The following is a 20933-nucleotide window of genomic DNA, read 5'->3' as shown; positions in this document are numbered from 1 at the left end:
TGCAAAGAGCCTGGGAGAGAAGTTAGGCCGCTGTCCCATTTAATCGCATTAGCAAACCAACATGGCGGCCCGCGACGAACCTGAAGAAGCAGGAACGGTAGAAAAAGGACGCCGGTTGGAAGTGGTAGGTGGCGATGTTCATGAAATCAATATGTGAAATTTGTAACGGTAGTTATCTCTGGGTGGTTTTCGTGGATTACAACCTGTATTTGGTCGATCGTTTTCTCGTTCCAGATGCCGACAGGTAGCGAAGACGACGAAACGTGTGCTACATTTGTTCTGCACGAGGAGGATCACACTCTCGGAAACTCGCTGAGATATATCATCATGAAAAAGTATGACAAATAGTTTTACACATTTTAATTTGGGGCCGGGAGAAGTTGTTCACTTTGTTTAATGATATAAATATGTTCTTATGCAAAGATCCGCAAACAAATACGTTTTGAAAATTAATGTTGATGTTTGTTTTTATTTGTTGAAGTCCTGATGTAGTATTCTGTGGGTACAGTATTCCTCATCCATCAGAGAACAAAATCAATCTTCGGATCCAAACAAATGGTAAGATGCCAGCACAGCAGAGTAAACGCCAGTGGGGGTGGGTGGGTGGGTGGGTGGATTCCCATATAAAACGGACGGCGGTGCTTGTCGGAAATTTTTAAAAGATCCCCTAAGAGGTACCAAGATCCTGTTTAGTGGCTGTGGCTTGTTTTTTTTTCACCCCTAAGAGGTAGCAGTTCTAAAACAACACATTATCTCCTGTCATATTTTTTTGGCTCAATACCCTAGAAGGTACCACTAAAGCTCCTGCCTTGGATGTTTTGAGGATAAACGCCCTAAGAGGCACCAAAAGTGCTTTTTTGATCCCTTAAAAGTATGACGAGCACCCCCGTCCTTTATGTATGGGAGTGACGCCCTAGGGGAGTAAACATTGAAAGTTCTACAAATGCAAGTATATTATCCAGGGTGAAGTAGTATTTTAGCCAATTTATCTGTTAATCTGTTTCTGTTTCAACCTGAAGGTACCACACTACTGAACAGCATCATCAACCATCTTCATCAATCTTTCAAAATTGTGTTTGGAGTATTTTTTTTTTTTCACCAGATTAAAATAGTCAGCCTCTGTCATTTTTGATGCCATTGAAATTATTGATATTGCATGGTGAAGTGAAATCTTATTGCTTTACTGGAAGTGAAGTGTTCCTGAAAGTATGTTTAATTATCTTCAGTAGTTTGACAGTGATTTACTTCATTTCGACATGCTTCAAGTAATATAATAGCCAAACTCTTGCATGTAAACAAAAACAAAGGTGTGGCTGACTAGGGCCTTTTAAGTTACCAGGGAGTAATAATACATTCTTACACTAATTAATAGTTCTGATTTGTCAAGGTACTCCTGCTATAGATGTGTTGAGAAGAGGTTTATCAGAACTCACTGCAATGTGCGAACACATGCTGGCTACATTTGAGGTTGGCCACAAACAAATAAACAATTACCATGTAAATTAATGGATTTAGCACTACTGTGCTTAAACTTGTGAAGGTTCCCATCTGATGGAAGTCTTGTATTGGTTAGCTGCTGTTTACAAAGCACAGCCAAGGAGTTGAACTCAGGATGCATTGAGTCACAGGATAGAGGATTATTTCAAACCACAGAATCCAGGACCCTAAACAATTCGGCCACCCCTACCCACATGTTTAAAAGTTAATTTGGCATGTATATGTAGATGGCTTTTGGCCTTTAGGATGAATACATTTGTACATATTTCTTCTTTTGGTTTTATCAGAAGACATAATCAACTGAAGTGGACTGTTGATAAGCCTGAAGCAACAGTTATCAACTAGCGACTGTTACATTGATGAAATAACCTTTTTAGTTTGACAGTTGGTACTAAGAATGAATGATGTGGCATGGTTGATTGAGGAAATGTCCATACCTACCTCAGGGAAAGACATTGGAGGGGTTTTTTAAAACCCAAGGTTGAAATCAAGTTTGAGGGAGAAGTTTTAATTAACAACTAAGGAGTTAGTGCAGGTAATTATGTGAGAAATTTTGTTGAAAAACTTTGATTTCTCTTATTTTACCACAGACAGCAGTTGAAGAATATAAAGAAGCTCAACAAAATGGTGATTTTGACATGTCAGCTGCTGATGAGTGACAACAGTCAGCAGAATTACAGATTAATGAGAAAACTTATCACAAGATAAAAAAGGTCCAAGATTGGCTTGAAACAGAATCATCTCTGAAGTGACTGAGTTTTAGAGTACTTAGTGCAAGCTGAAATTCAACTGAGTTTTTATTTTCTTTCAGTGGCGCCAACTTTTCAAAGTTTATAAGAACAACAACAACAACACAGCAGTTTGTTTCATGGTATTTGATAAACAGTGCCAGACTGTTTTGTTGCCAACTTTGCCGATGGTAAAACTATCCAACTGTTTCCAACAATTGGGTTTTGTTTTCTTGAGATTTTCAGAGTTTCCTGAGGTAAACTTGAGGGAAATGTTTTATTGCAAGGGTAACAGGGGTAACAAGCACGCAAGTGATTTGTAAAATAGCTACCAAAAATAAATGAATAAATAAATAAAGGAGAATCAATTAAAAACAAACCAAGCAAATTAATTACATTGCCCAGCATTAGCTATCGTTTACTGTATTTTGTTCACATGGGATACATTTGAATTTAGTCATTCCCATGTGGTAAGATGCCTTTGGTGTCAAATTTCCATGTTTGATCCAGTTGCATATTTTAGTCTGTACTTAGCTCTTGCCATGTTAAGCACTCAAGGAACCCCCCCTCCCCCCCAATTAGAATTGTTTAAGGTAAAAAATATTGCAGCAAAATGGGTTTCTCACTGAGACAGTGGGAGTTTCAAGATCTGCTATGTTTGAGGGGGCAGGAGCCTACTACATGTTTTGGAGTGTGCCACTTCATGTTGGAACCATTTGGGATGTGCATTCAGGGTTCGTACGGGTCCTGGAAAACCTCGAAAGTCCTGGAATTTTATTGTGGCATTTTCCAGGATTGGAAAGACCTGGAAAAGGGCTACTGGTCCTGGAAAATTCTGGAAATATGTTAAACTCAAGTAAAAAAACATGAAATGTATGGCAGACAGTAAGGAGAATCAACATTAAGATAATGGGAGTGAAAGGGTTAATATGAATTTTAGAGTCCTGGAAAAATCAATCTGGGTCCTGGAAAAGTCCTGGAAAAGTCCGGGAAATTTGTTTCTGAAAAAGGGTACAAACCCTGTACATTGAATATTGGTATGTATTCGTCCAAAGTAAGTGAACTAATTGAAAGAGATGGTGCTTTAGAATTTGGTTTCTGCTATTGTGTTTCTCTTGATGCGAGACTAAAAACTGTAGAAATGAACATGTGATACTTTCTTTTCTCAACAGGTATAGCCTGCATTATGTGCATAAACAGGGAAGGGTTTGGAGAGGGGGAAAACTCAGTCTCTCCTCTTTCATTCCCCTTCCTTCCATCCCCACTCTCCCTCCCCTAACTCCCCCTTCCCTTCTCCCCCATTTTGTACATGTTTTGCAAGCTAAATTGGCAGAGAGGGGAACCACATGAGTGTCACTGTATTCACATTATGGTCATGTCTCCCCAGGGATCTGTAGCAGGCTAATTAACACCGACACTGTTAAAAGTATGAAAAAAATTTTGACAGCAAAGCATCTCCATGGACTTACTTTTTGGAAAACAATGTTGCATCAACACAAAAAAGACAAGAACTACAAACTGGTAGTTTACATAAAGTAAACAGTTTTTTTGACAACTGAATGGAGATAGGAACTGAAATTGAACTCAAGTAACATATGTTTGTTGTCCTGTGTACATGCTGGGTGTACTGCGTAAAACAGGAAGAAGAGTGTTTCTAGGGCTCTGGCCTCATTTTCATTATATCAGCCTCACTTAAAATATGCACGTCACGTGCTCACATGGAAACTCGCCAGAGGTGAAGACCTTCTTGGACCCAACCATCAAGACCTTGTATTTTTACCAAAAATATAATTTATGCAGATTTCAAAATTTGAGACCTAAATACAATGAACTTTTTAAACATTGTCTTTTCTATGAGCAAAAAAAAAAACACTTTAAATTTCATCATGTGGTTTTAAACAGAAACAATCAATTATCTCATAATTTTTAACACCACAAGATTTTTCAGTTGATTTATCATACATCAACTAATTTGTTCAGCTCTAATCTCCCACCCTATTAGCAGAACCTTTTTTTGGCGGTGCATATGCTTTCCGTGCGAAAAAGAGGCTCTGCTCGCAGAATGCTTGTCTCCATAGAAACTTTCACATTACGCTTACCGGTCCTGTGGGTACAACTTGGGTGGTGTTTGGGTATTCATTCCCAGTCTTTCTCAAGCCAAGAGTGCGCTCCTGGCACAAAACTCACAAGCAAATCAGTAATTTTAGAACGGTAACATTAGCCATGGGACGTGCAAAGAATCTTATTTTGGTCTTTGTAGCCATAGTTTTGACAGCCGTGCTGTTGAGACGACTGTTAGGTGTTTATGGCCTTGTAGTTCCTCTTCTTTATATGTTCTTTGACGTGAACTGGAGTCTTCGTGTCACATGGATTGTTTTGAAGAAGGTTATTTTCAGTAGAGGATCAAACCATAATTTCCTTGATGTTTCTGAGTCAATCTTCATTGTTCTTCCGTCAGATATGGATCTTAACCTTCACATGAATAATGCTAGGTGAGTTTTAGCCATTAAGATTGGCTGATTTAATGCAAGGGAAAAGACGTGGAAAATTGCTTCTAAAATTGTCTCTCATTAATAAATAATATGTCATGGGCCATGGGGATGTGTATTACAAAATTACTTGAATGGAAAGTGAATTACCTCATGACAATCAGGTTGCAGTGGATTTTGACTGGATGTGTCCACAGTAACAAGAAATCATTTAATATAAAACATAATTTGAAAACTGCAGTAACAAATACTGTTAAATTGTAAATATTAAATAAAAAGACTCCATAATAAACTTTTTTAAGTTTTACCTTCCTAATCTTTTATGAGTTGCATAGAACATCTAGGGTTAACGGTTTGGCCAAAAGATGTAATATTTATAGGCAAAGGGAGATTTTCTTCCTGTACTCTGTTTGATTTTACTGTTCTTCTGCTAATTCTGGCTAGTCTTGGACCCACAATTTGAAAGCCTGCAGGAACACATGATGTTACACACCACACACCAGGGGGGTTGGGAGGCATATAAAAAGGACTGGGGTGCTTGTTGAAAATTTTGAAAAGAACCCCTAAGATATACCAAGATCCTGTTTTGTTGGAGTGGCTTGAAATGTTTTTCACCCCTAAGAGATGTCAATTCTAAAATGACACATTATCTTCTGTAACATCTTTTTCAGTTCAATACCCTAAAAGGTACTGCAAAAGCTCCTGCTGTGAACCTTTTGAGGGTGAACACCCTGAGAGGTGCTAAAACCGTGTTTTTAACCCCTAAAAGGTATGACAAGCACCTCTGTCCTTTTTATATCATGGTAGTACCCCCCTCCCTCGGCAGGGGGGCTAGTCACAAGCATGGCTAATCTGTCATTCCAGTTTGATCTCATCTGTTGCTTCCCAGGCACATTTTCATTTGCTTGTGGTAGGAAACTGTGTTATTTCCCTGGCTGTCTTACCATAGTTAAGGAAATTATTCCTTTTGTTGACCACTCACAGGTATCTCCGTGAATGTGACTTTGGGAGAATTAAGTTTTGGATCTCTAGTGGGATGATGCATGTGATGAGAAAAAGCAATTGTGGTGTGACGATAGCTGCCTCCACTGTGCGTTATCGCAGATCATTGGAACTTTTTCAAAAAGTGATTCTAAGAACTAGAGTCTTGGCCTGGGATGAAAGTGCATTTTACTTAGAGCAGAGATTTATTACAGAAGATGGCTTTGTTCATGCTATTGTTCTGACAAAGAATACAGTGATTCAGGCAAATAAAAAGGAAAGATTTGTTTCGCCACGTGAACTGGTGCAACTATTAAGTGGATGGAATATGCAGAGTCCTATCTTGTCACATGACTTGCATCTATGGATACAATACAACAGTGCATCAAGTGCTATGATGAAAAATGCTTCATAATTACCTCCTATGAAAAGTCACCTGGAGTTGATATTCCAGTGGACACCCTTGCAATAGTATATTTGAACTTATTCCTCTTTGTACTGGGGGGGGGGGGGGGGGGGACAAAGGGCATTCCACCGTAGTTCACCAGCTTACTAGGTCCAGATCATGTGTAGGTCTCCGTGGTCGGGTATTGATTGACACCCTTGGAGTCAATCCATTCTCTATCAACAACTCAATCAACACTCAGTCAACATCTCAATTGATACTTAGTCAACACTAGACCAACACTCTATTGATATCTCAATTGACGGCTGCTTGATGGTTGGTTGAGTGTTGCCTGACTCATATATATCAATTGCCACTCAATGGTGTGTCTGTGAAATTAGTCGACCCTCAACTGACTGTCAACTGAGATGTTGATCGAGTGTTGACTGAGTATTGATTGAGATGTTAGCTGAGCAGCAATCAAGATCTTTTTTTTGAACATCTATCAAGATGCAGAACGAGGGTTGATCAAGGGTATCGACTGACACTCGACTGCGGATGCCTTTGGTACACATGATCCCTTGGTTCTTGGCCCTCTTCTTGACTACAGCTGTAATGTTACCAGAATCCATTTTTATCCTCTATTGCTATTTAATTGTTTTAAACCACAACAAGGTTTAGATAACATTTGTCTCAATTGCCATGAGAAAAATTAATGAAGGATTCTAGTACTTTTAGTCAAATAAGGTCATTGTGCAAACCACATCTATTCAGCCACACCAGTTAGTTTATTGTTACTAAAACTATTTAATATGGATTTTAACATATGTAAATTTCCTTTGTAAAGGTTAGGATGCCTTTCCAAATTTTAGACATTTTCATTTTGATAGAGATTTGAAGTGTATACATTTTTTGAAAAATTGTTTATTTATTTCATACATTTGTTGATAATCACCTTTAAATTTGACAACTAATTTTATTCAACTATATAACAATAGTTATAAACAACTATAAATAAAAATAAAATGTCTTGAAATGTATCCATGGGGATCAGAGATCATTCTCAATATATTTGGTTTGTGAAAATATCAATAATTATTATTAAAGGAAGTTAAGAGAGATTTGCTGTGTCGAGAATCACAGCGACATACCTGCCAACCATCAAGAGTGAAAAGTCTGGTGGCAGATGAAAAGTAACCTGACAATTATGCAAAAAACTGGAGATTTGTTAAAAATGGTCATGAGACATCATTATTTAATCTCCATCAACATCTTTTCCTGCTTTATACACTGCTATTTTTGCTTATCTAAAAGGAAATATGTCTCATAAAGGCGAGGCCAGCCAACTCACACAAAAGTGATTTGTAAGCCTGCATATAATTTTTCATTTTTGGGTGAAAACAAACTTTTAAAACCATTATTTAATAATTTTTTCCAGTCCATATTTTTTCCAGAAAAACCAGGAGACTTCAGGTCTTCATCAGGAGACCATCAAAAATGACAAAAGAACAGGAGACTCCTGATCAACCCGGACGGCTGGCATATCTGCGGCAATATTCTGTAGCCTGTAACACAGAGAGTCTATAAGAGCTATTTATCAAAGATAATATTATTTTGTAACATGTCTGGTTGTACTGCACACTTTGTCCCCCAAAACGTTCTGAACAGTTTTAAATTTTATAGAGTACCAGGAGAAAAGCCTTTTTCTTAAAAGGCTGGTTAGTATGGAAATGAAACAGAGGCCGGAGACAGCCTATTTTGCTTACTGGTGGTTTCCTGTCTAAATAGCATGATGGAAATATAATAACAGAGGAGCTGCAACAGTACTTTGTACTGAAATAAAAAGTGTTAAAGGTCACCTTTACTGACATTTTTTTAGGCATTCCACCACTGCTTCTAAAATTGCCAGGAGTAATAGTTACCAAGTATCTCTTAGTAAAATAGTTATTAATATTTTTTATCTTCCTGTGACGAAGAAATTTGTTTAGTTAATTAGAACTTAAAATTAACCCTGACCAACCCACCCTTCCCATCAATTTTACATTGACGACAGTCCCATGACACATTTCGTACAGCACACAAAATATCCGCTCCATCACGTGACGTAACGAAGCAAAGGTGAAACGTAGTTACATTTGCTGAAGTTGGTGTTGGTCCAAAAAGTATATGTGATTGATTTGTTTGATCAAGGAGTTGGTGTGCAGGAAGGATAGAATGTCCAGCAAGTCAACGTTTTTAAAAGTTGTATTGCTTGGCGATGGTGGTGTGGGCAAATCTTCGCTGATGAACCGATTTGTGAGTGGTAAGTTCGACAGCCAGTCTTTTCACACAATCGGTGTGGAGTTCCTAAACAAGGACGTTACTGTCGAAGGACAATCGTATACCTTACAGATTTGGGATACAGCTGGTCAGGAAAGATTTAAAAGCCTAAGGACACCATTTTATCGGGGATCAGACTTGTGTTTGCTGGTCTATGCCGTGGACGATGTTGAGAGCTTCAAGAACTTGGCAATGTGGCGGAAAGAATTTCTGTATTACGCCGACGTTCGTGAAAAGGACAACTTTCCTTTCATTCTTTTGGGAAACAAGATTGACGTTAACGAGAGAGCTGTATCACAAGAAGAAGCACATCACTTCTGCAAGGAGATCGGTGGAATACCTTACTATGAAACCAGCGCTAAAGATGCAACGAATGTTGATGTTGCCTTCAATGCAGCTGTAAAGAGACTCAACGAATTAGAGCAAATCAAAGTCAAAAGTGATTTCTCTGCTACTGAAGGAGTAAATTTAGCTAAAGTCACTCAGAGAGAAAATTCAGGTTGCTGCGAATAATCGGTTCATTTGAATTTTTGTTTTACTTAGTCTTTTTCTTGTGAGGAGGTGCAAGGAGGGAGAGGGGGGGCATGTTGTGTTCTTTGTACCACTGGTGGAAATATCATTTTGAAGTTGTCATATAATTAATTTTAGATACTGGTACAAGAAGCAGCACCTGTGCTAGTTTATCACATCACTGATTTCATCATGAGATGAGAGTAATAATTAGAGGGCCAAAGGGGCAAAAAAAAAAAAAACCACTGAGATGAAATAACTGGAATGAGCAAAAGCTCTAAAACCACCCAGAGGAAACCAAAACCGAAACAGTCAAATTGGGCAAAATGAAGCAATCATGGATACGAGTGAAATCCATTGTATTTATTGAGAATTAGCCATAAACAGGCTAACTTGAGTGGTATTCAGACAAACTGGAGAGCAAGGAGACTGCAGACATGAAGACCTGTACACTCTTGTTAGTCAGAGTAATGGTTATAAACTTGCGTCAAAGTTAACATCATCTGGATGCAAACGGTAAAATTATGTTGTTCAGTAAGCAATCAGATTATAAAACAGTACCAGATTTGCCAGATATCCTCTCCAGGAAGAACAGCTATTGGATTAAATAAAGCTAGTTTGGAAGTGAAGAAATAATCAAAAAAGGAGATTTCAATGAATTTGCCATGAAAGTTAAGGTCAGATACCGCAGTAGAAACTATAAACTGAAAACTGCTCAACTCCAGCTAAACAATAGACTAGGTGATTAACATGATTCGACAGCTTGACACAGACCAACCCTCTCATTTTTGCACAATGTGAGAGGTGCTAGGCTATGAATGAATTTACTTTTCTTAAATTTTCTATTGATTTTCAAACTATGAATAAGGCAAGGGAATCACTTGTTTCCCAACTGGATTATAGAATATTAACCTACATATACACTAACCAATATCAATATTTATATTTAGCAGACTACTAGAAAAGCCTACTTCACCAATAAATATACCATTATTATATATGCAGCATGAGTACATACTAATTAACAATTAGACCCGTAGCCCTTGCGGGCTACAGATCAATAGCCCATGAGGCAAAGACTCATAGGCTATTGACTCGTAGCCCTTGAGGGCGAAGGGTCTAATTGTTTTAGTATCAGCCAACTAGTCGGACAGAAAAGGCAATAATAAAGTTAGCAAATGCAAGTTGAAGAAATATTTATTTGGGAATAAAACGAAGAAAAGCGTCACGCTCTATTGTGCCAATTTCACTACTCGAGGACTACTACTAATAGTCCTCTAGTAGCATAGGCAACTAAAATGCAGGCTTTGTATTAGTCCACTAGTTGGGTGATACTAATAAGCAATTAGATTATGAGCTTGAGATTTCTATCACGCGATAGAAATCGAAAGCAAATAATCTAATTGTTTTGGCATAAATCTACTCGTCGTTCAAAACTTGATCTAAATCCTCTTCACAAACACTTCGAAAACGTCAAGAAGCGGCTGTCACTTTGTTAACTAGGGCACACTAGCATGCTACCCACTATCTCCAACAGAATTGATAGTGAGTAGCGTAGCCAATCAGAGAATGGCATTCGTGATAGAACACTAGTAGATTTATACTAATACTGATTAGATGTTGTACAACTGTAAGTTATAGTCTTGAAATACTGCAGCTGGAGCAGTTGCTATCAGTTGAATGAGACTTCCCATATTCTGACGGTTGTGGTTCATGATTTTTCTATTGAAGTCCAAAGTAAACTGGTTACCAAGATTATTTCAAATGAACTTTCTCTGTGTATGAGTTGTGAGTTCTCCATGACCAATAAGCCATAAAATGTTATATAATGTTTTTATTATAGGAAAATGTTGTTTATTATTATAGTAAAGTTATTATTATTATGTAGAGAAGATGTCTGAATGATTTTTTTTTTCTTAGGATGAAATATTGTTTAGTAATATGTTTGTAGGTTGATGTTTAATGATGGCAGTCAACATAGTAATTGACATAGATTGACAGTAATTTAGCAGCAATAATTGACAAAAGTAACAACGGAATGTGTTGTTTTATAGTGTTGGTAACATTTGCACTGAAGTTACATGTGGATGTTAAAAATATGAGCAGTGGATTTTGTTCATTTGTATTAGTTTGAATCTCTTCTCTTGCACCTTTGAGATCTTGTGGGCCTGGTTGTTATAGTTAAATAAAGCTTATCCACTTATAGGCCTGGGCAAGGGGGAAGGGGGGTACTCCCTATAATGGCCTATTTGGGGCGGCTCTGTCTGAGAGGGGTGCCTGTTTCAGGCTTCAGATTTATAAAAGGGTAGGGATTTCACAAGTTGAGGTATACAAAAAGGTAGGGAAATCTGTCATTTAGTTATTTAAAAGGGACTTTTGTTAAAATGTTTCAAACAGACACACCGTATGGCTGTATCATTTCATTTTTTAGGCACAATGTGAAAGTGACAAGCTTCCTTTTTTGGCAAGTTTTGATAATACAGGCTCGTTATCAAAGTATGTGAAAAGAGTACCATTTTTTAATGAAAGGTGTGCAAAAAGGGTATCTTTTCTGTCAAAATGGTTTACAAGGGGTTGAACCTTGAGGCAGAACCTCTCCATATAGAACTTTCTAGTGTACCCCCTCTCTCCCCTAGGCTTAGAGGATAAGCACAAATCTTGATTTTAGGCATAACTATTCAGTGGAGTTTTTTAGTGTAATGTTAATATCTTTTACTTTTCCCCTCAGTTTCTATGTTTACTAATGTTTTAGAACTCCAGGAAACATTAGAGTTGAAAAACAATATTTTAGAAGAGGAAGATCCCCTATTAATTTTAATCGTGGATGAGCAAACTTAGATCTGATATTCACCTTGGTGCTGAATGATACATCTGAAGAGAAGATCAAATGTTCTTAGACTGCCATCAATGGACTTAGTTCCTGGCTGTGTGTAACCTGCATGTTTTTCTTTTCCTTTTTACATCACATTTCTGATACACGATGGAAATACATGACTACAGACTGTATAAATATGTCCTCCTGAAAATAACTAATCCACTGAGCGCTTATTATTTAGAAATTATTGGAATCTGATTAAAAATGACAGCAGACCTCTACTGACTAAAAATGCATGTTTTTGTTATGCTGAAAGATGTGGATTATAAAAAATACTGTTCAGGAAAATATCCCTTCCTTACTCCACTCCACTAGAAATTCCAATATCTTCAATCGTTATGAAAATTTTGGCTTTTGAGATTGCCTAACCCCTCAGAATTTAATGACCTTCCACAGGTTAGGTATTGATGTATTCTTTAACTGCCTCTGGGGAATGTGACAGCTGTGTGATTAGTGTATTGAACTCCAGAATAAGGTGACTGGGTCTAAAAGACATTACCCCTTCCAGTGCTTTGTGATGGGGTGCAGGGAGGGGAGGGGGGGTTAAGGGGGCTGAAGATGAAGTTAATCAAAGCTTTTCAAAACTCCTCATGCTGATGGTTTTAACACTGATTTGGTGTCAATTGTTCTTCAACTGCAGGGCTAGGGTTATAGAGTCTCATTCTGGTGAAGGGGTCTGAGTGACAATGATATGGTGCATTTGCTTCCTCTTGCTAAAACATTGTGGTTTCTAACTTACTTTTCAGTGGGGGAGGAAACATGGGGTATGAACTGCAAGGAGTGTAAGAGATGTTGTTTCTGGCCTTCTTTCAAAATTTTCACGTTGCTCTTGTCTAGCTATCTTTTCAGTGACACTCCACATTATCATTGTAAAAAAAAAGTGACAGAAACTGAACAACTTTTGTTTTATGAATATGTAGTTTTATTGTTGTCTACAGTAAAATTCTTGCACTCTGATACAGGCCAAAAGCCTGTTTATTTAGCAATGTATTTACATTGAGGTGAAGTAATGACGAGAAAATAAAGTTATCTATTTTTTTTTTTAAAAAAACACCCGACAGTTGTACATTATGTTCACAACATTATCATTTAAGGCTAAAACTAACTTCACTCTGTGAAAAGCACTAAATTCATCAAACCCTTAGAGTCACTGGAAATTATGAAAAAAAAGATCAGTGATCAATAAATCAATCAATCAATCAATCAATGGTGACTCATCTTTAGGTAGATCCCCTAGTAACTTACGAGATAATGACACAAAAGTTGTAATCAAACAAGCTAGTCAGCCAGAAAGGTGTTGACTCTGGCACTGCTGCACAAGAAGCCAAAGAACAAGAAAGTGTATGATCAACTGCATGTCCATTCCCCCCACTAGTTTTTACATAACCCTCAGTTAATGATCAGAGAGTTTAAAAGGAACTGCTTATGGCCTCGAGGTTAGATAAGTTAAGTGCTTTTTACTAAAATAAGTGATGCATTCCGTATCATATGGTATTTACAGTTGATGGTTAAAACAACTTAAGTTACTTCCAAGTAAAAACTAAATTACAATGATTATTGGCAGGACATCATCACAGGCATGATTTCAAGATAGTTGCAACCATACCAAGATCACAGAATACTCAGCATGAACCGATTGATTTCATGAAACTGGACATCACAAAATCATGATTGTACATGGGCTTGTCTCACAAAGTAAAAGGATAGAAGTGGATAAATGATTACACATGTAACATTTGTCTTGAATTCCTTTTGAAATTGTTCAAATTCTTCATGGCGTCACAGTCTTTTATTATATACAAAAAAGATTTACAGCCAGATATGACTGTAAGTTGACAGTGCTCCCTTGCTAACCAAGCTTAGTGACAACATCTGCATGTGATCAAAGGTGCACAATCATGATAATTTTACGCAATTATGCATATTTTTGTGAATTGTGAGCTGTAAACTTCATGTTGGCTGTGCAACTGTCTGTCATCAAAATAAAGGCAATTTATTGTAACAAATGGAGATGCTTTTCACGCATTATAAATGACACTTGTCTAGGCAAATGTTTCTCAAGTTTGCCCAAATGCAAAAAGTTTTAATCTTCTTTGCCCATCCATGCTCCTCGTTGGCTTTCCTGTTTTTCATTTAATGAGTTTTCACAGAAGTTTGAAAGCTGTTATTGCAAAACTTCAGTTACAAATTCTATTCATATTTCATTAGTGCTGAAATTGCCCAAAACTCCATGACCTAGCTCAATTCTTTCCTAATCTGTCATCACAGATTGGGCGAATATAATTTTAGAGAGCTGCGATGTATTCCATGTCAAAGAACTCTTACAGAGTATCAGTTCATTAAAGAAGCAGAGAAATCAAATTGATATTTTAGGCACTAACAAATTATAAATGATATCTGAAAATAATTACAATTAACATTTTATAAGTTTATAAAGTTGCAATTTAAACAAAAATATGGCATTAATTCTTTTTTAAACTTAATTAAAAGCAACTGCCATTCTGACCAGTTGCAAAGCTGTCAGTGATTTACTTGAACATTAGATCTAGGGTCCCAGCAAAATACCCATTACCTCTATCACTTAACATTTCAAGGATGTTACAGGTTTTAAAAGTCATTGATTCTTTTAACAAAAAAAAGGAAGCTTCACCTGAATTTCCAGAGCGGCTGGTGGTGGTGCAGTTGGAGTTTAAAACTGCAAACCTTCCTAGAGAGGAGTGTGGATATTTGTCTGGAACAGCACATTACATGATGAATTATTGACTGAGCATGAGATCAAGAGGGCTGGATAATAGGCAAAATATTTGTTGTGTGTTATGAACTGAGATAGCCTTATGTCCCAGCCAGGAAGATGAGAATGAGTGGGTGATTGATAGACTGAGATACAGTCTGACCACAATCACATAAAAAGAAAACAAGATTCATATCCAGCCATCTTGACCAAACAAGCTTGATGAACAAGAACAAGGATTTATCACATGAATAAAGGACAACACTTTCCCTGTGGAATACAGGGAACAATCTCAAGGGGGCAAAATAGGTAACTGATCATGGTGAAGAGCTAGCCATGCAATAGAGAAAAATTCACAAAAAAACAGAGGCCACGAAAAACTGAATACATGATGTAGAGAGAGGGATTTGAATCACTGAAGGCAAACTATTGCAGTAAAAACTAAAAAAAGCTAACATGACATCAGGAAAGGTCAACCCTTCACATTAGAAAATTGACTAATTCACAAATGTACATATCAAATGTATAATAACTAAAGAAAATCAATAGCTGGTTTATTTTGTAGCCAAAAAGATTGTGTGGACATGATCAAGAAAATAACAATATTGACTGCAAGACTGGTTATAAAAGAATGGCAACTTCAATCATCATAACAACAAATTAATGTAAAAAAGGAGAAAATATTTAGCATTACTTAAATACAATATTTATTGATATCTTTCTAGCTCAGCATCTATGTAATGATTAACCTATTTTGACTATTACTTTGTCTTAAGCATTACGTTACTTACATACATGTACACACCAGGGATTAATTAACTATTAATTAAACCCAAAACGCTTTAATTGGACATAAACTTAAACTGTAAGAAAACCAAAGTGAATGTTTTGAGCAGATCACCGCTGCAAAATCTTTAGAGCTGAAATTTAAGTCAAACAATATTGCAGCAACAACTCTGTTCACTTGTTTTGTCACGATTTCTTTGACCTGTTGAAAATATGAAAAAAAAAAATTAGGAATTAAAACAAAACAAAACAAAACAAAAATAAAAAAAGCAAAACCAAGTAAGAAGTCATTCTGGCCAATCACAACAGAAAAAAACAAACCAACACACCAGTGAAAACTCAAAGTAAATACATGTAACTAACTGTATGTACTGGCTTTATGGGCAGGAAAACATGCATAACTAAGTAAGTCAATATTGGTTTTGGTTTTACTTCTGATTGGATGACAAACTGGCATTAGTTTTTTAACCCCATTGTGTAGTTTGGTAATGCAAAACCAATTAAGTAAAATAATGCACATAACTTTTGTTGCATGTAAAGTGTATTAAATATTATTTCTTTCAGCAGAGATAATTCAGTGTCACGGAGACCACTTGCAGAGGTTACTGTTATTAATTACCTTGTGTTGCTGGTTCTGGTAAGTTCTCTCTTGCTACAAGGTGCATCACACTTCGTTTTCCAGTCTCCAAATTAAGAGCTGCAAACAATGAAACATCACTAATCAATTATTATTAAAGTATGTTATACCCTTCAATTAATATCACACCTTCAATAAGGCCACTCATTAAGCTTAAAGAGTCTGGCTACAAGACAAAGTAGATTTCAATTATTTAAGTGATATTTTCCCCAGCCTGTGTATTACAGCTGCTCTCCCTGAGAGAAAAATTGGAAAGAGCCTCTGTATATTGACCACAATAAATGTGTTCCTGGCATAAATTATCCATGCATTAAAACCACTTCAGTGTTGCAACAGCTGCTGTGATACATGGAGACCACAAAGAAACTTGCTCTCTGCACGTGATCTTTGCATGAGACAGTTAATGAGCCTTGAAAGTTTGAAACCGAGTATTTGCTGAGAGACTATGTCACCATAAAATGCTGCGGTTCTCCATTAATGTGCAGTGCCAGGAAATATCCATACTCCCCCCCACGGAAGGGACTGGAATTCCCTGGGGAGTGGTGGGTTCTGGAAGACCAAAAAATTTAAAGAAATGTATGAAGCTTAACTGGAATTTCCAGAGGGGTGGTCTTCAAAAAAAATCCCTTCCATGGGGGAGGTATGGATAATTTCTGGAACTACACAATTGGGCTTTTGAACTTCAAAATTCTAAATCTCACTGAAAAATTAAGGAACAAATTTCCATTGTGGGCTCTATGACCAACTACAGAGATATTTGACAATGCAAATAGTAAAACACAAAGTGCTGAGTTTCGACAATTTTCATTATTGATCATTAAACCGCAAACGATCAATCAGACAGTAGGGTCATTTTCCACACATTCTGTGGGAAACCACATGGCCATGAATATGATTATCAATGGTAAAGCACAGACCCTCTCTCCAATTTTTCCTGTTGGGGAAGACAGCTATAACACGGGTTGTATTTTCCCCAAACTAAGATACACATAATGCCCAAATATTCTTGCCTCTCTTGGCATGTAGTAAGCATTCCCACTCTAAATTGCTGTGGCAAAGCAATCAGGGGTTCCAACCTTATCAGGTACACTAACCTCCTAAAGATACATTCCCATGTAAAAACCGACCATGGTAGATAAGTTTTAATATGTTGTGTGAACTGACAGCTTCATCTGTCCAATCTGAAAACAAACAAAACTCACTGCCTTTTTTCTATAAAACAAAAGTTTAACTGAATACATGCTTTGGCTCAGTTAATTCTGACCATGAAACACAGCCAGTTTCTTGCGTGTGATAAAAATACAAACCTAATAACCATTGGCACCAACTTACCATAAACCATACCTGTAACTTTACTGTTCGTCATACACAAATCCAATTTTCACAGTGGCCAAATTGGTGTTTAAAACAAGAGCTCATGTTAGCACAAGAAAAGCACTCATATCTCAAAGGAAAGAAATCTCCTTGTTTGGAAACACCAATACAGTTAAAATGACATCATGTGAAAATATGCTCAAAAGTGTAAACAGTATGTATGTCATACAAAAAGCTGGATTTGACAGCTGTCAATTTAACAACCCACCCAACAATTTTGGAGGTGGGTGACATTATTGCACCTGTACACACACGCATTCAAAGGTGTAAAAAACCTATAATACAAGCAACACTTTTTTTTCTTGTAAAGATCAAGTTAGCTTTCCTAAAATTTTCTACAGATGAAAAGAAACATGTGTGAAATATGACGCCCACAGCAGTCTGCATATGCATAAACGAGACCACCCATTGACTGGTTTCTATGCATATCTGACAAATAAACATTTTGGAGATCAAAACTATTCATCAACAGCTCATTGGGATATTTTTAATTTGCTCTTCATTGGGCAAAAATGTTGACTAATGTACTGCATCATCCTTTACAGAGGTTTACAAGCATAAATTAGAATTCAAAACTACAGTTTATTATATTTAGAGGAACTAGCAACAAACCTTCAGGCCAGTTTTCGTAAACATGCTGAGTTATGTAATATGCTGTGTCACTTGGCGAAAACAAAAATTCATGTGTCTTTCCAGAAACTAGGATCAACCGTAGACAAATCTGAAAGACAAAGAGAACCAAGAGACATTGCATAAAACCTTGCTTGTCAATTTGTCGTAACTTCATCTGTATATAAAGTTCACTAAAAAAAATATAAAAAAAAATCTGCTTAAATTATATACCAAATCAGCTGAAAGATGTCCAAACACTTGCATTAACTCATCACAACAATAACTACTAAATGTCGCCCCTTTCCCCATTTCAATTACCCACACTGCTACTTTAATATTAGTAAATTACCATCTCTATTCATTTATCACCATACAGTATGGTCTTAACATTGCTAATCCTAACGTATGCAGGACGTATGTCATTGTGATCACAGAAAATGTTCCTTCTCATAATGAGTGTCTCAGCACCTCAGTGGATAGAGTGCCTGGGTTAGTATGTTAGAGTTCATGGACTTAACCTGGCCAGGGACCCAGAATTTTTTTTTGTCCCGTGCTTGTGATAAGTTGAATATGAAAGGAGAATATAAAAATGTTAAAAACAATGAAAGTTTAAAGAATAATCATGTCTGTGGACTATGAAAATCCAGGCATACTGATTATGTAACTCAAGTCTCTTCAAATCATTCTTGCTTTGTTTTGGCTCTTTCTGTATGGGCACTTCACAATCTGGTTTGAACTGTAGATGTATATCATGTTATCAGATGCAGAATTGGTTTCAATCTCTAACAAAGCTGTCATGAGCCATGAGGAGAGATGTCTTTTAGAAAGGATATTATTGATTTCAAAATTAACTACCACAGCCTTGGTCAGTGCAAGCTGAAAATGAGCCTCAAGTACAAAAGGTGTTTACATGTAAGACTATTGAATGCTTTGATAAATTTTTGTCCGTAATCTAACAACAAATTTACTGACTTGATTCTTTGCCTGAGAAATCTAATTTTAAAGGAAAACAATTTTAATCAGCTAAAAAAGTTTAAATGCAGCACACAACTTAAACTTGAAGATTTTTGAAGACAATAATCACTATTGACTACAAACACACTGGAGATAACTTGTTACCAATTATCTGTGATCAAGAAATCAATAAAACATGGCTCAATAGCCAATCAGCACTCAATTCTACAACAACAGTAGGCCAATTTGATAACATAATTCCCATTAGGATTCTGGAATAAATTTGTGTGACTCTGTAGCAACTCAGAAAAGAAAAATTACAATTTGAAATCAGAATTGTGAGTTGTTTAATTTGTGTCTGTTAGCACCTCATGGTACAACACAAATTGCTAAGTAACAGGATCGTGAAAAACTCTAGAAAAAAAAACACCAACTGTGAAATGCTTTTGAAACTAACAAAAAAAAAAAAACATGGACAGGATTTAATTTCTTTGTTACAGATAAATGTTCTCTGTCAACAATGCAAAACCGTCTCCACTATTCAACAAGTCAGTCAAAAATAACATTTCCTTTAACGCATCTCTTGGGTATAAAAACGGTCGGTCCTTGTTATTGTTTACGAACACAAACACGGCAAAACATCGCGGATTCGAGATAAAATTGACAAAATTTGCGGTCGCGATCTAATATTTTCCACCGTCATCATGAGAACTGGCGTCAATTTGAATTAACGTGATGTTTATCGACTATACTGTCTAATTTTGATTCAAACGCTGTCAAAAATACAGCAACAAGCATTCACCAGAAGTGAGAACCAATGAATTATTTTGAGATTTAGGAAAACCATTTATTGCAGTTTGGGATTGCTCGATTGCCTCGCCAGAAGCTTTACTTTCGAACCAAAAGGCTGAAACGTGCAACGGAAATCAAGTTTCTACAAGCTATTTCTTGATCCTGTTAAACAGACGAAACCACAGCAAGCAGAAATACGAATTTGACGCACGATCTCTCCTGTATTTGACAAACAGCGGGATTTCCATTTATTATTCCCATGAAAGAATATCCCTTTCTGAAATAAAGTTTAAAATTTCCTCCAATGACCGATTTTCCCGGCCCTGTACAGACGACGAAGCGACTTTATCGTGCCCATTCGCGTACTTCCTAAAGCATAGTTCTATAAACCGTTTCCTAACTTCGCACATGTGGGCATGATATGATGAAAGAATGGAAAGGATAAAACAACTTTGTGAGGTAAGAAAAAAAATTGTGTTATCAAGATCTCGTTTAAAGACCAAAAGTGTCCGGAACTCGTAACTAAAATATGATTTATTGTAAGCTTATAATTCTAATCTTCGCGAAGCAACTTGTTAACATCCAGTGTCAGGCTGCGATCACAAGGCTATATATAGTTCAGATCTAAAAAAGCGAGTTCTACCGAACAAAATTAAATCTCTTAAGTTGTAGGACAAGAAACACAACCGAAACTAGATATGAGTAACATTAAAACTACAATCAAGAAAGGGAGAGCGCTGAAAAATTCTCACCTTGTCCTCTGGTATCGCTCTATGTCGTGCCGTAACACTGTCACCCATACTGGGTAACCAGTGTCAAGAATGCTTCAAAGTCGTGACCAAGACGGTTCTTGAATTCGGTGAAAATCCCAAGGAAATGATCTTTATAACTTTCTTACAGGGATGAGAGTAACATAGGCACTTTGTTCGTGATTTACATGTCTTCTTTAACTCGATAATTCTCTTTCAGACATCGTAGACACTCCGCACGACAAAATATTCCTTTCGTGTGCTGCAAGGAAGTCTGGGAAATTCTAATGACGTCAGAAGTGTCACGCGCCTCCTCAAAACACAATGGCATCTCGGCCGTGCCTATCTGCTCGTTGATCCGGCGAAGATTAAAGATTGTTTAATGAGGTGTAGGCCTTTAGAGTGCTGCAGGCAACTTTGCCATCATGTGATTCATAGGTAGGAATAAAACTCTTTACCCCGACTCCCTCATTGCTGCTGACACCCCACAAGGCCGCAACAACTTCCTGTTTCT

The 20933-nt window shown here is 36.9% G+C and overlaps 4 protein-coding genes across 5 annotated transcripts; 3 read left to right on the top strand and 1 right to left on the bottom strand.

The window, feature by feature from the left end:
* The first annotated feature begins 22 nt into the window (after positions 1 to 22).
* Positions 23 to 2789, top strand: LOC145498723 (DNA-directed RNA polymerases I and III subunit RPAC2-like). Of its 2 annotated transcripts, none has more exons than XM_081478643.1 (5): positions 23 to 124; positions 235 to 335; positions 482 to 558; positions 1388 to 1467; positions 1875 to 2789. In XM_081478643.1, exons 1-5 carry the CDS (start codon positions 62 to 64, stop codon positions 1890 to 1892), a joined length of 339 nt encoding a protein of 112 aa, XP_081334769.1. In that variant the 5' UTR covers positions 23 to 61; the 3' UTR covers positions 1893 to 2789. The 2 variants fall into 2 exon arrangements, with proteins under 2 accessions (XP_081334769.1, XP_081334768.1); XM_081478642.1 differs by having other exon boundaries at positions 2088 to 2787.
* Positions 2790 to 2816: 27 nt separating this feature from the next.
* LOC145498721 (protein THEM6-like) lies at positions 2817 to 7913 on the top strand. The gene is made up of 2 exons (XM_081478640.1): positions 2817 to 4717; positions 5699 to 7913. The coding sequence occupies exons 1-2, from the start codon at positions 4449 to 4451 to the stop codon at positions 6108 to 6110; spliced, it is 681 nt and encodes a 226-aa protein (XP_081334766.1). The 5' UTR covers positions 2817 to 4448; the 3' UTR covers positions 6111 to 7913.
* Positions 7914 to 8193: 280 nt separating this feature from the next.
* On the top strand, positions 8194 to 11034 carry LOC145498722 (ras-related protein Rab-9A-like). The gene has a single exon (XM_081478641.1). The coding sequence runs from the start codon at positions 8295 to 8297 to the stop codon at positions 8910 to 8912; it is 618 nt and encodes a 205-aa protein (XP_081334767.1). The 5' UTR covers positions 8194 to 8294; the 3' UTR covers positions 8913 to 11034.
* A 1709-nt stretch (positions 11035 to 12743) lies between these two features.
* Positions 12744 to 20762, bottom strand: LOC145498724 (ubiquitin-like protein 3). Its single transcript, XM_081478644.1, has 5 exons — positions 20423 to 20762; positions 17925 to 18033; positions 17033 to 17119; positions 15921 to 15998; positions 12744 to 15503 (listed from the first exon to the last, which is right to left on the bottom strand). The coding sequence occupies exons 1-5, from the start codon at positions 20468 to 20470 to the stop codon at positions 15448 to 15450; spliced, it is 378 nt and encodes a 125-aa protein (XP_081334770.1). The 5' UTR covers positions 20471 to 20762; the 3' UTR covers positions 12744 to 15447.
* Between the last annotated feature and the right edge of the window lie 171 nt (positions 20763 to 20933).

The sequence above is a fragment of the Orbicella franksi genome, chromosome 9 (genome assembly GCF_964199315.1).
Source record: "Orbicella franksi chromosome 9, jaOrbFran1.1, whole genome shotgun sequence".
Lineage (NCBI taxonomy): Eukaryota > Metazoa > Cnidaria > Anthozoa > Scleractinia > Merulinidae > Orbicella > Orbicella franksi.
Note: the sequence above shows the minus strand (reverse complement) of the source record. Positions and strands in the feature narration are given on the sequence as shown.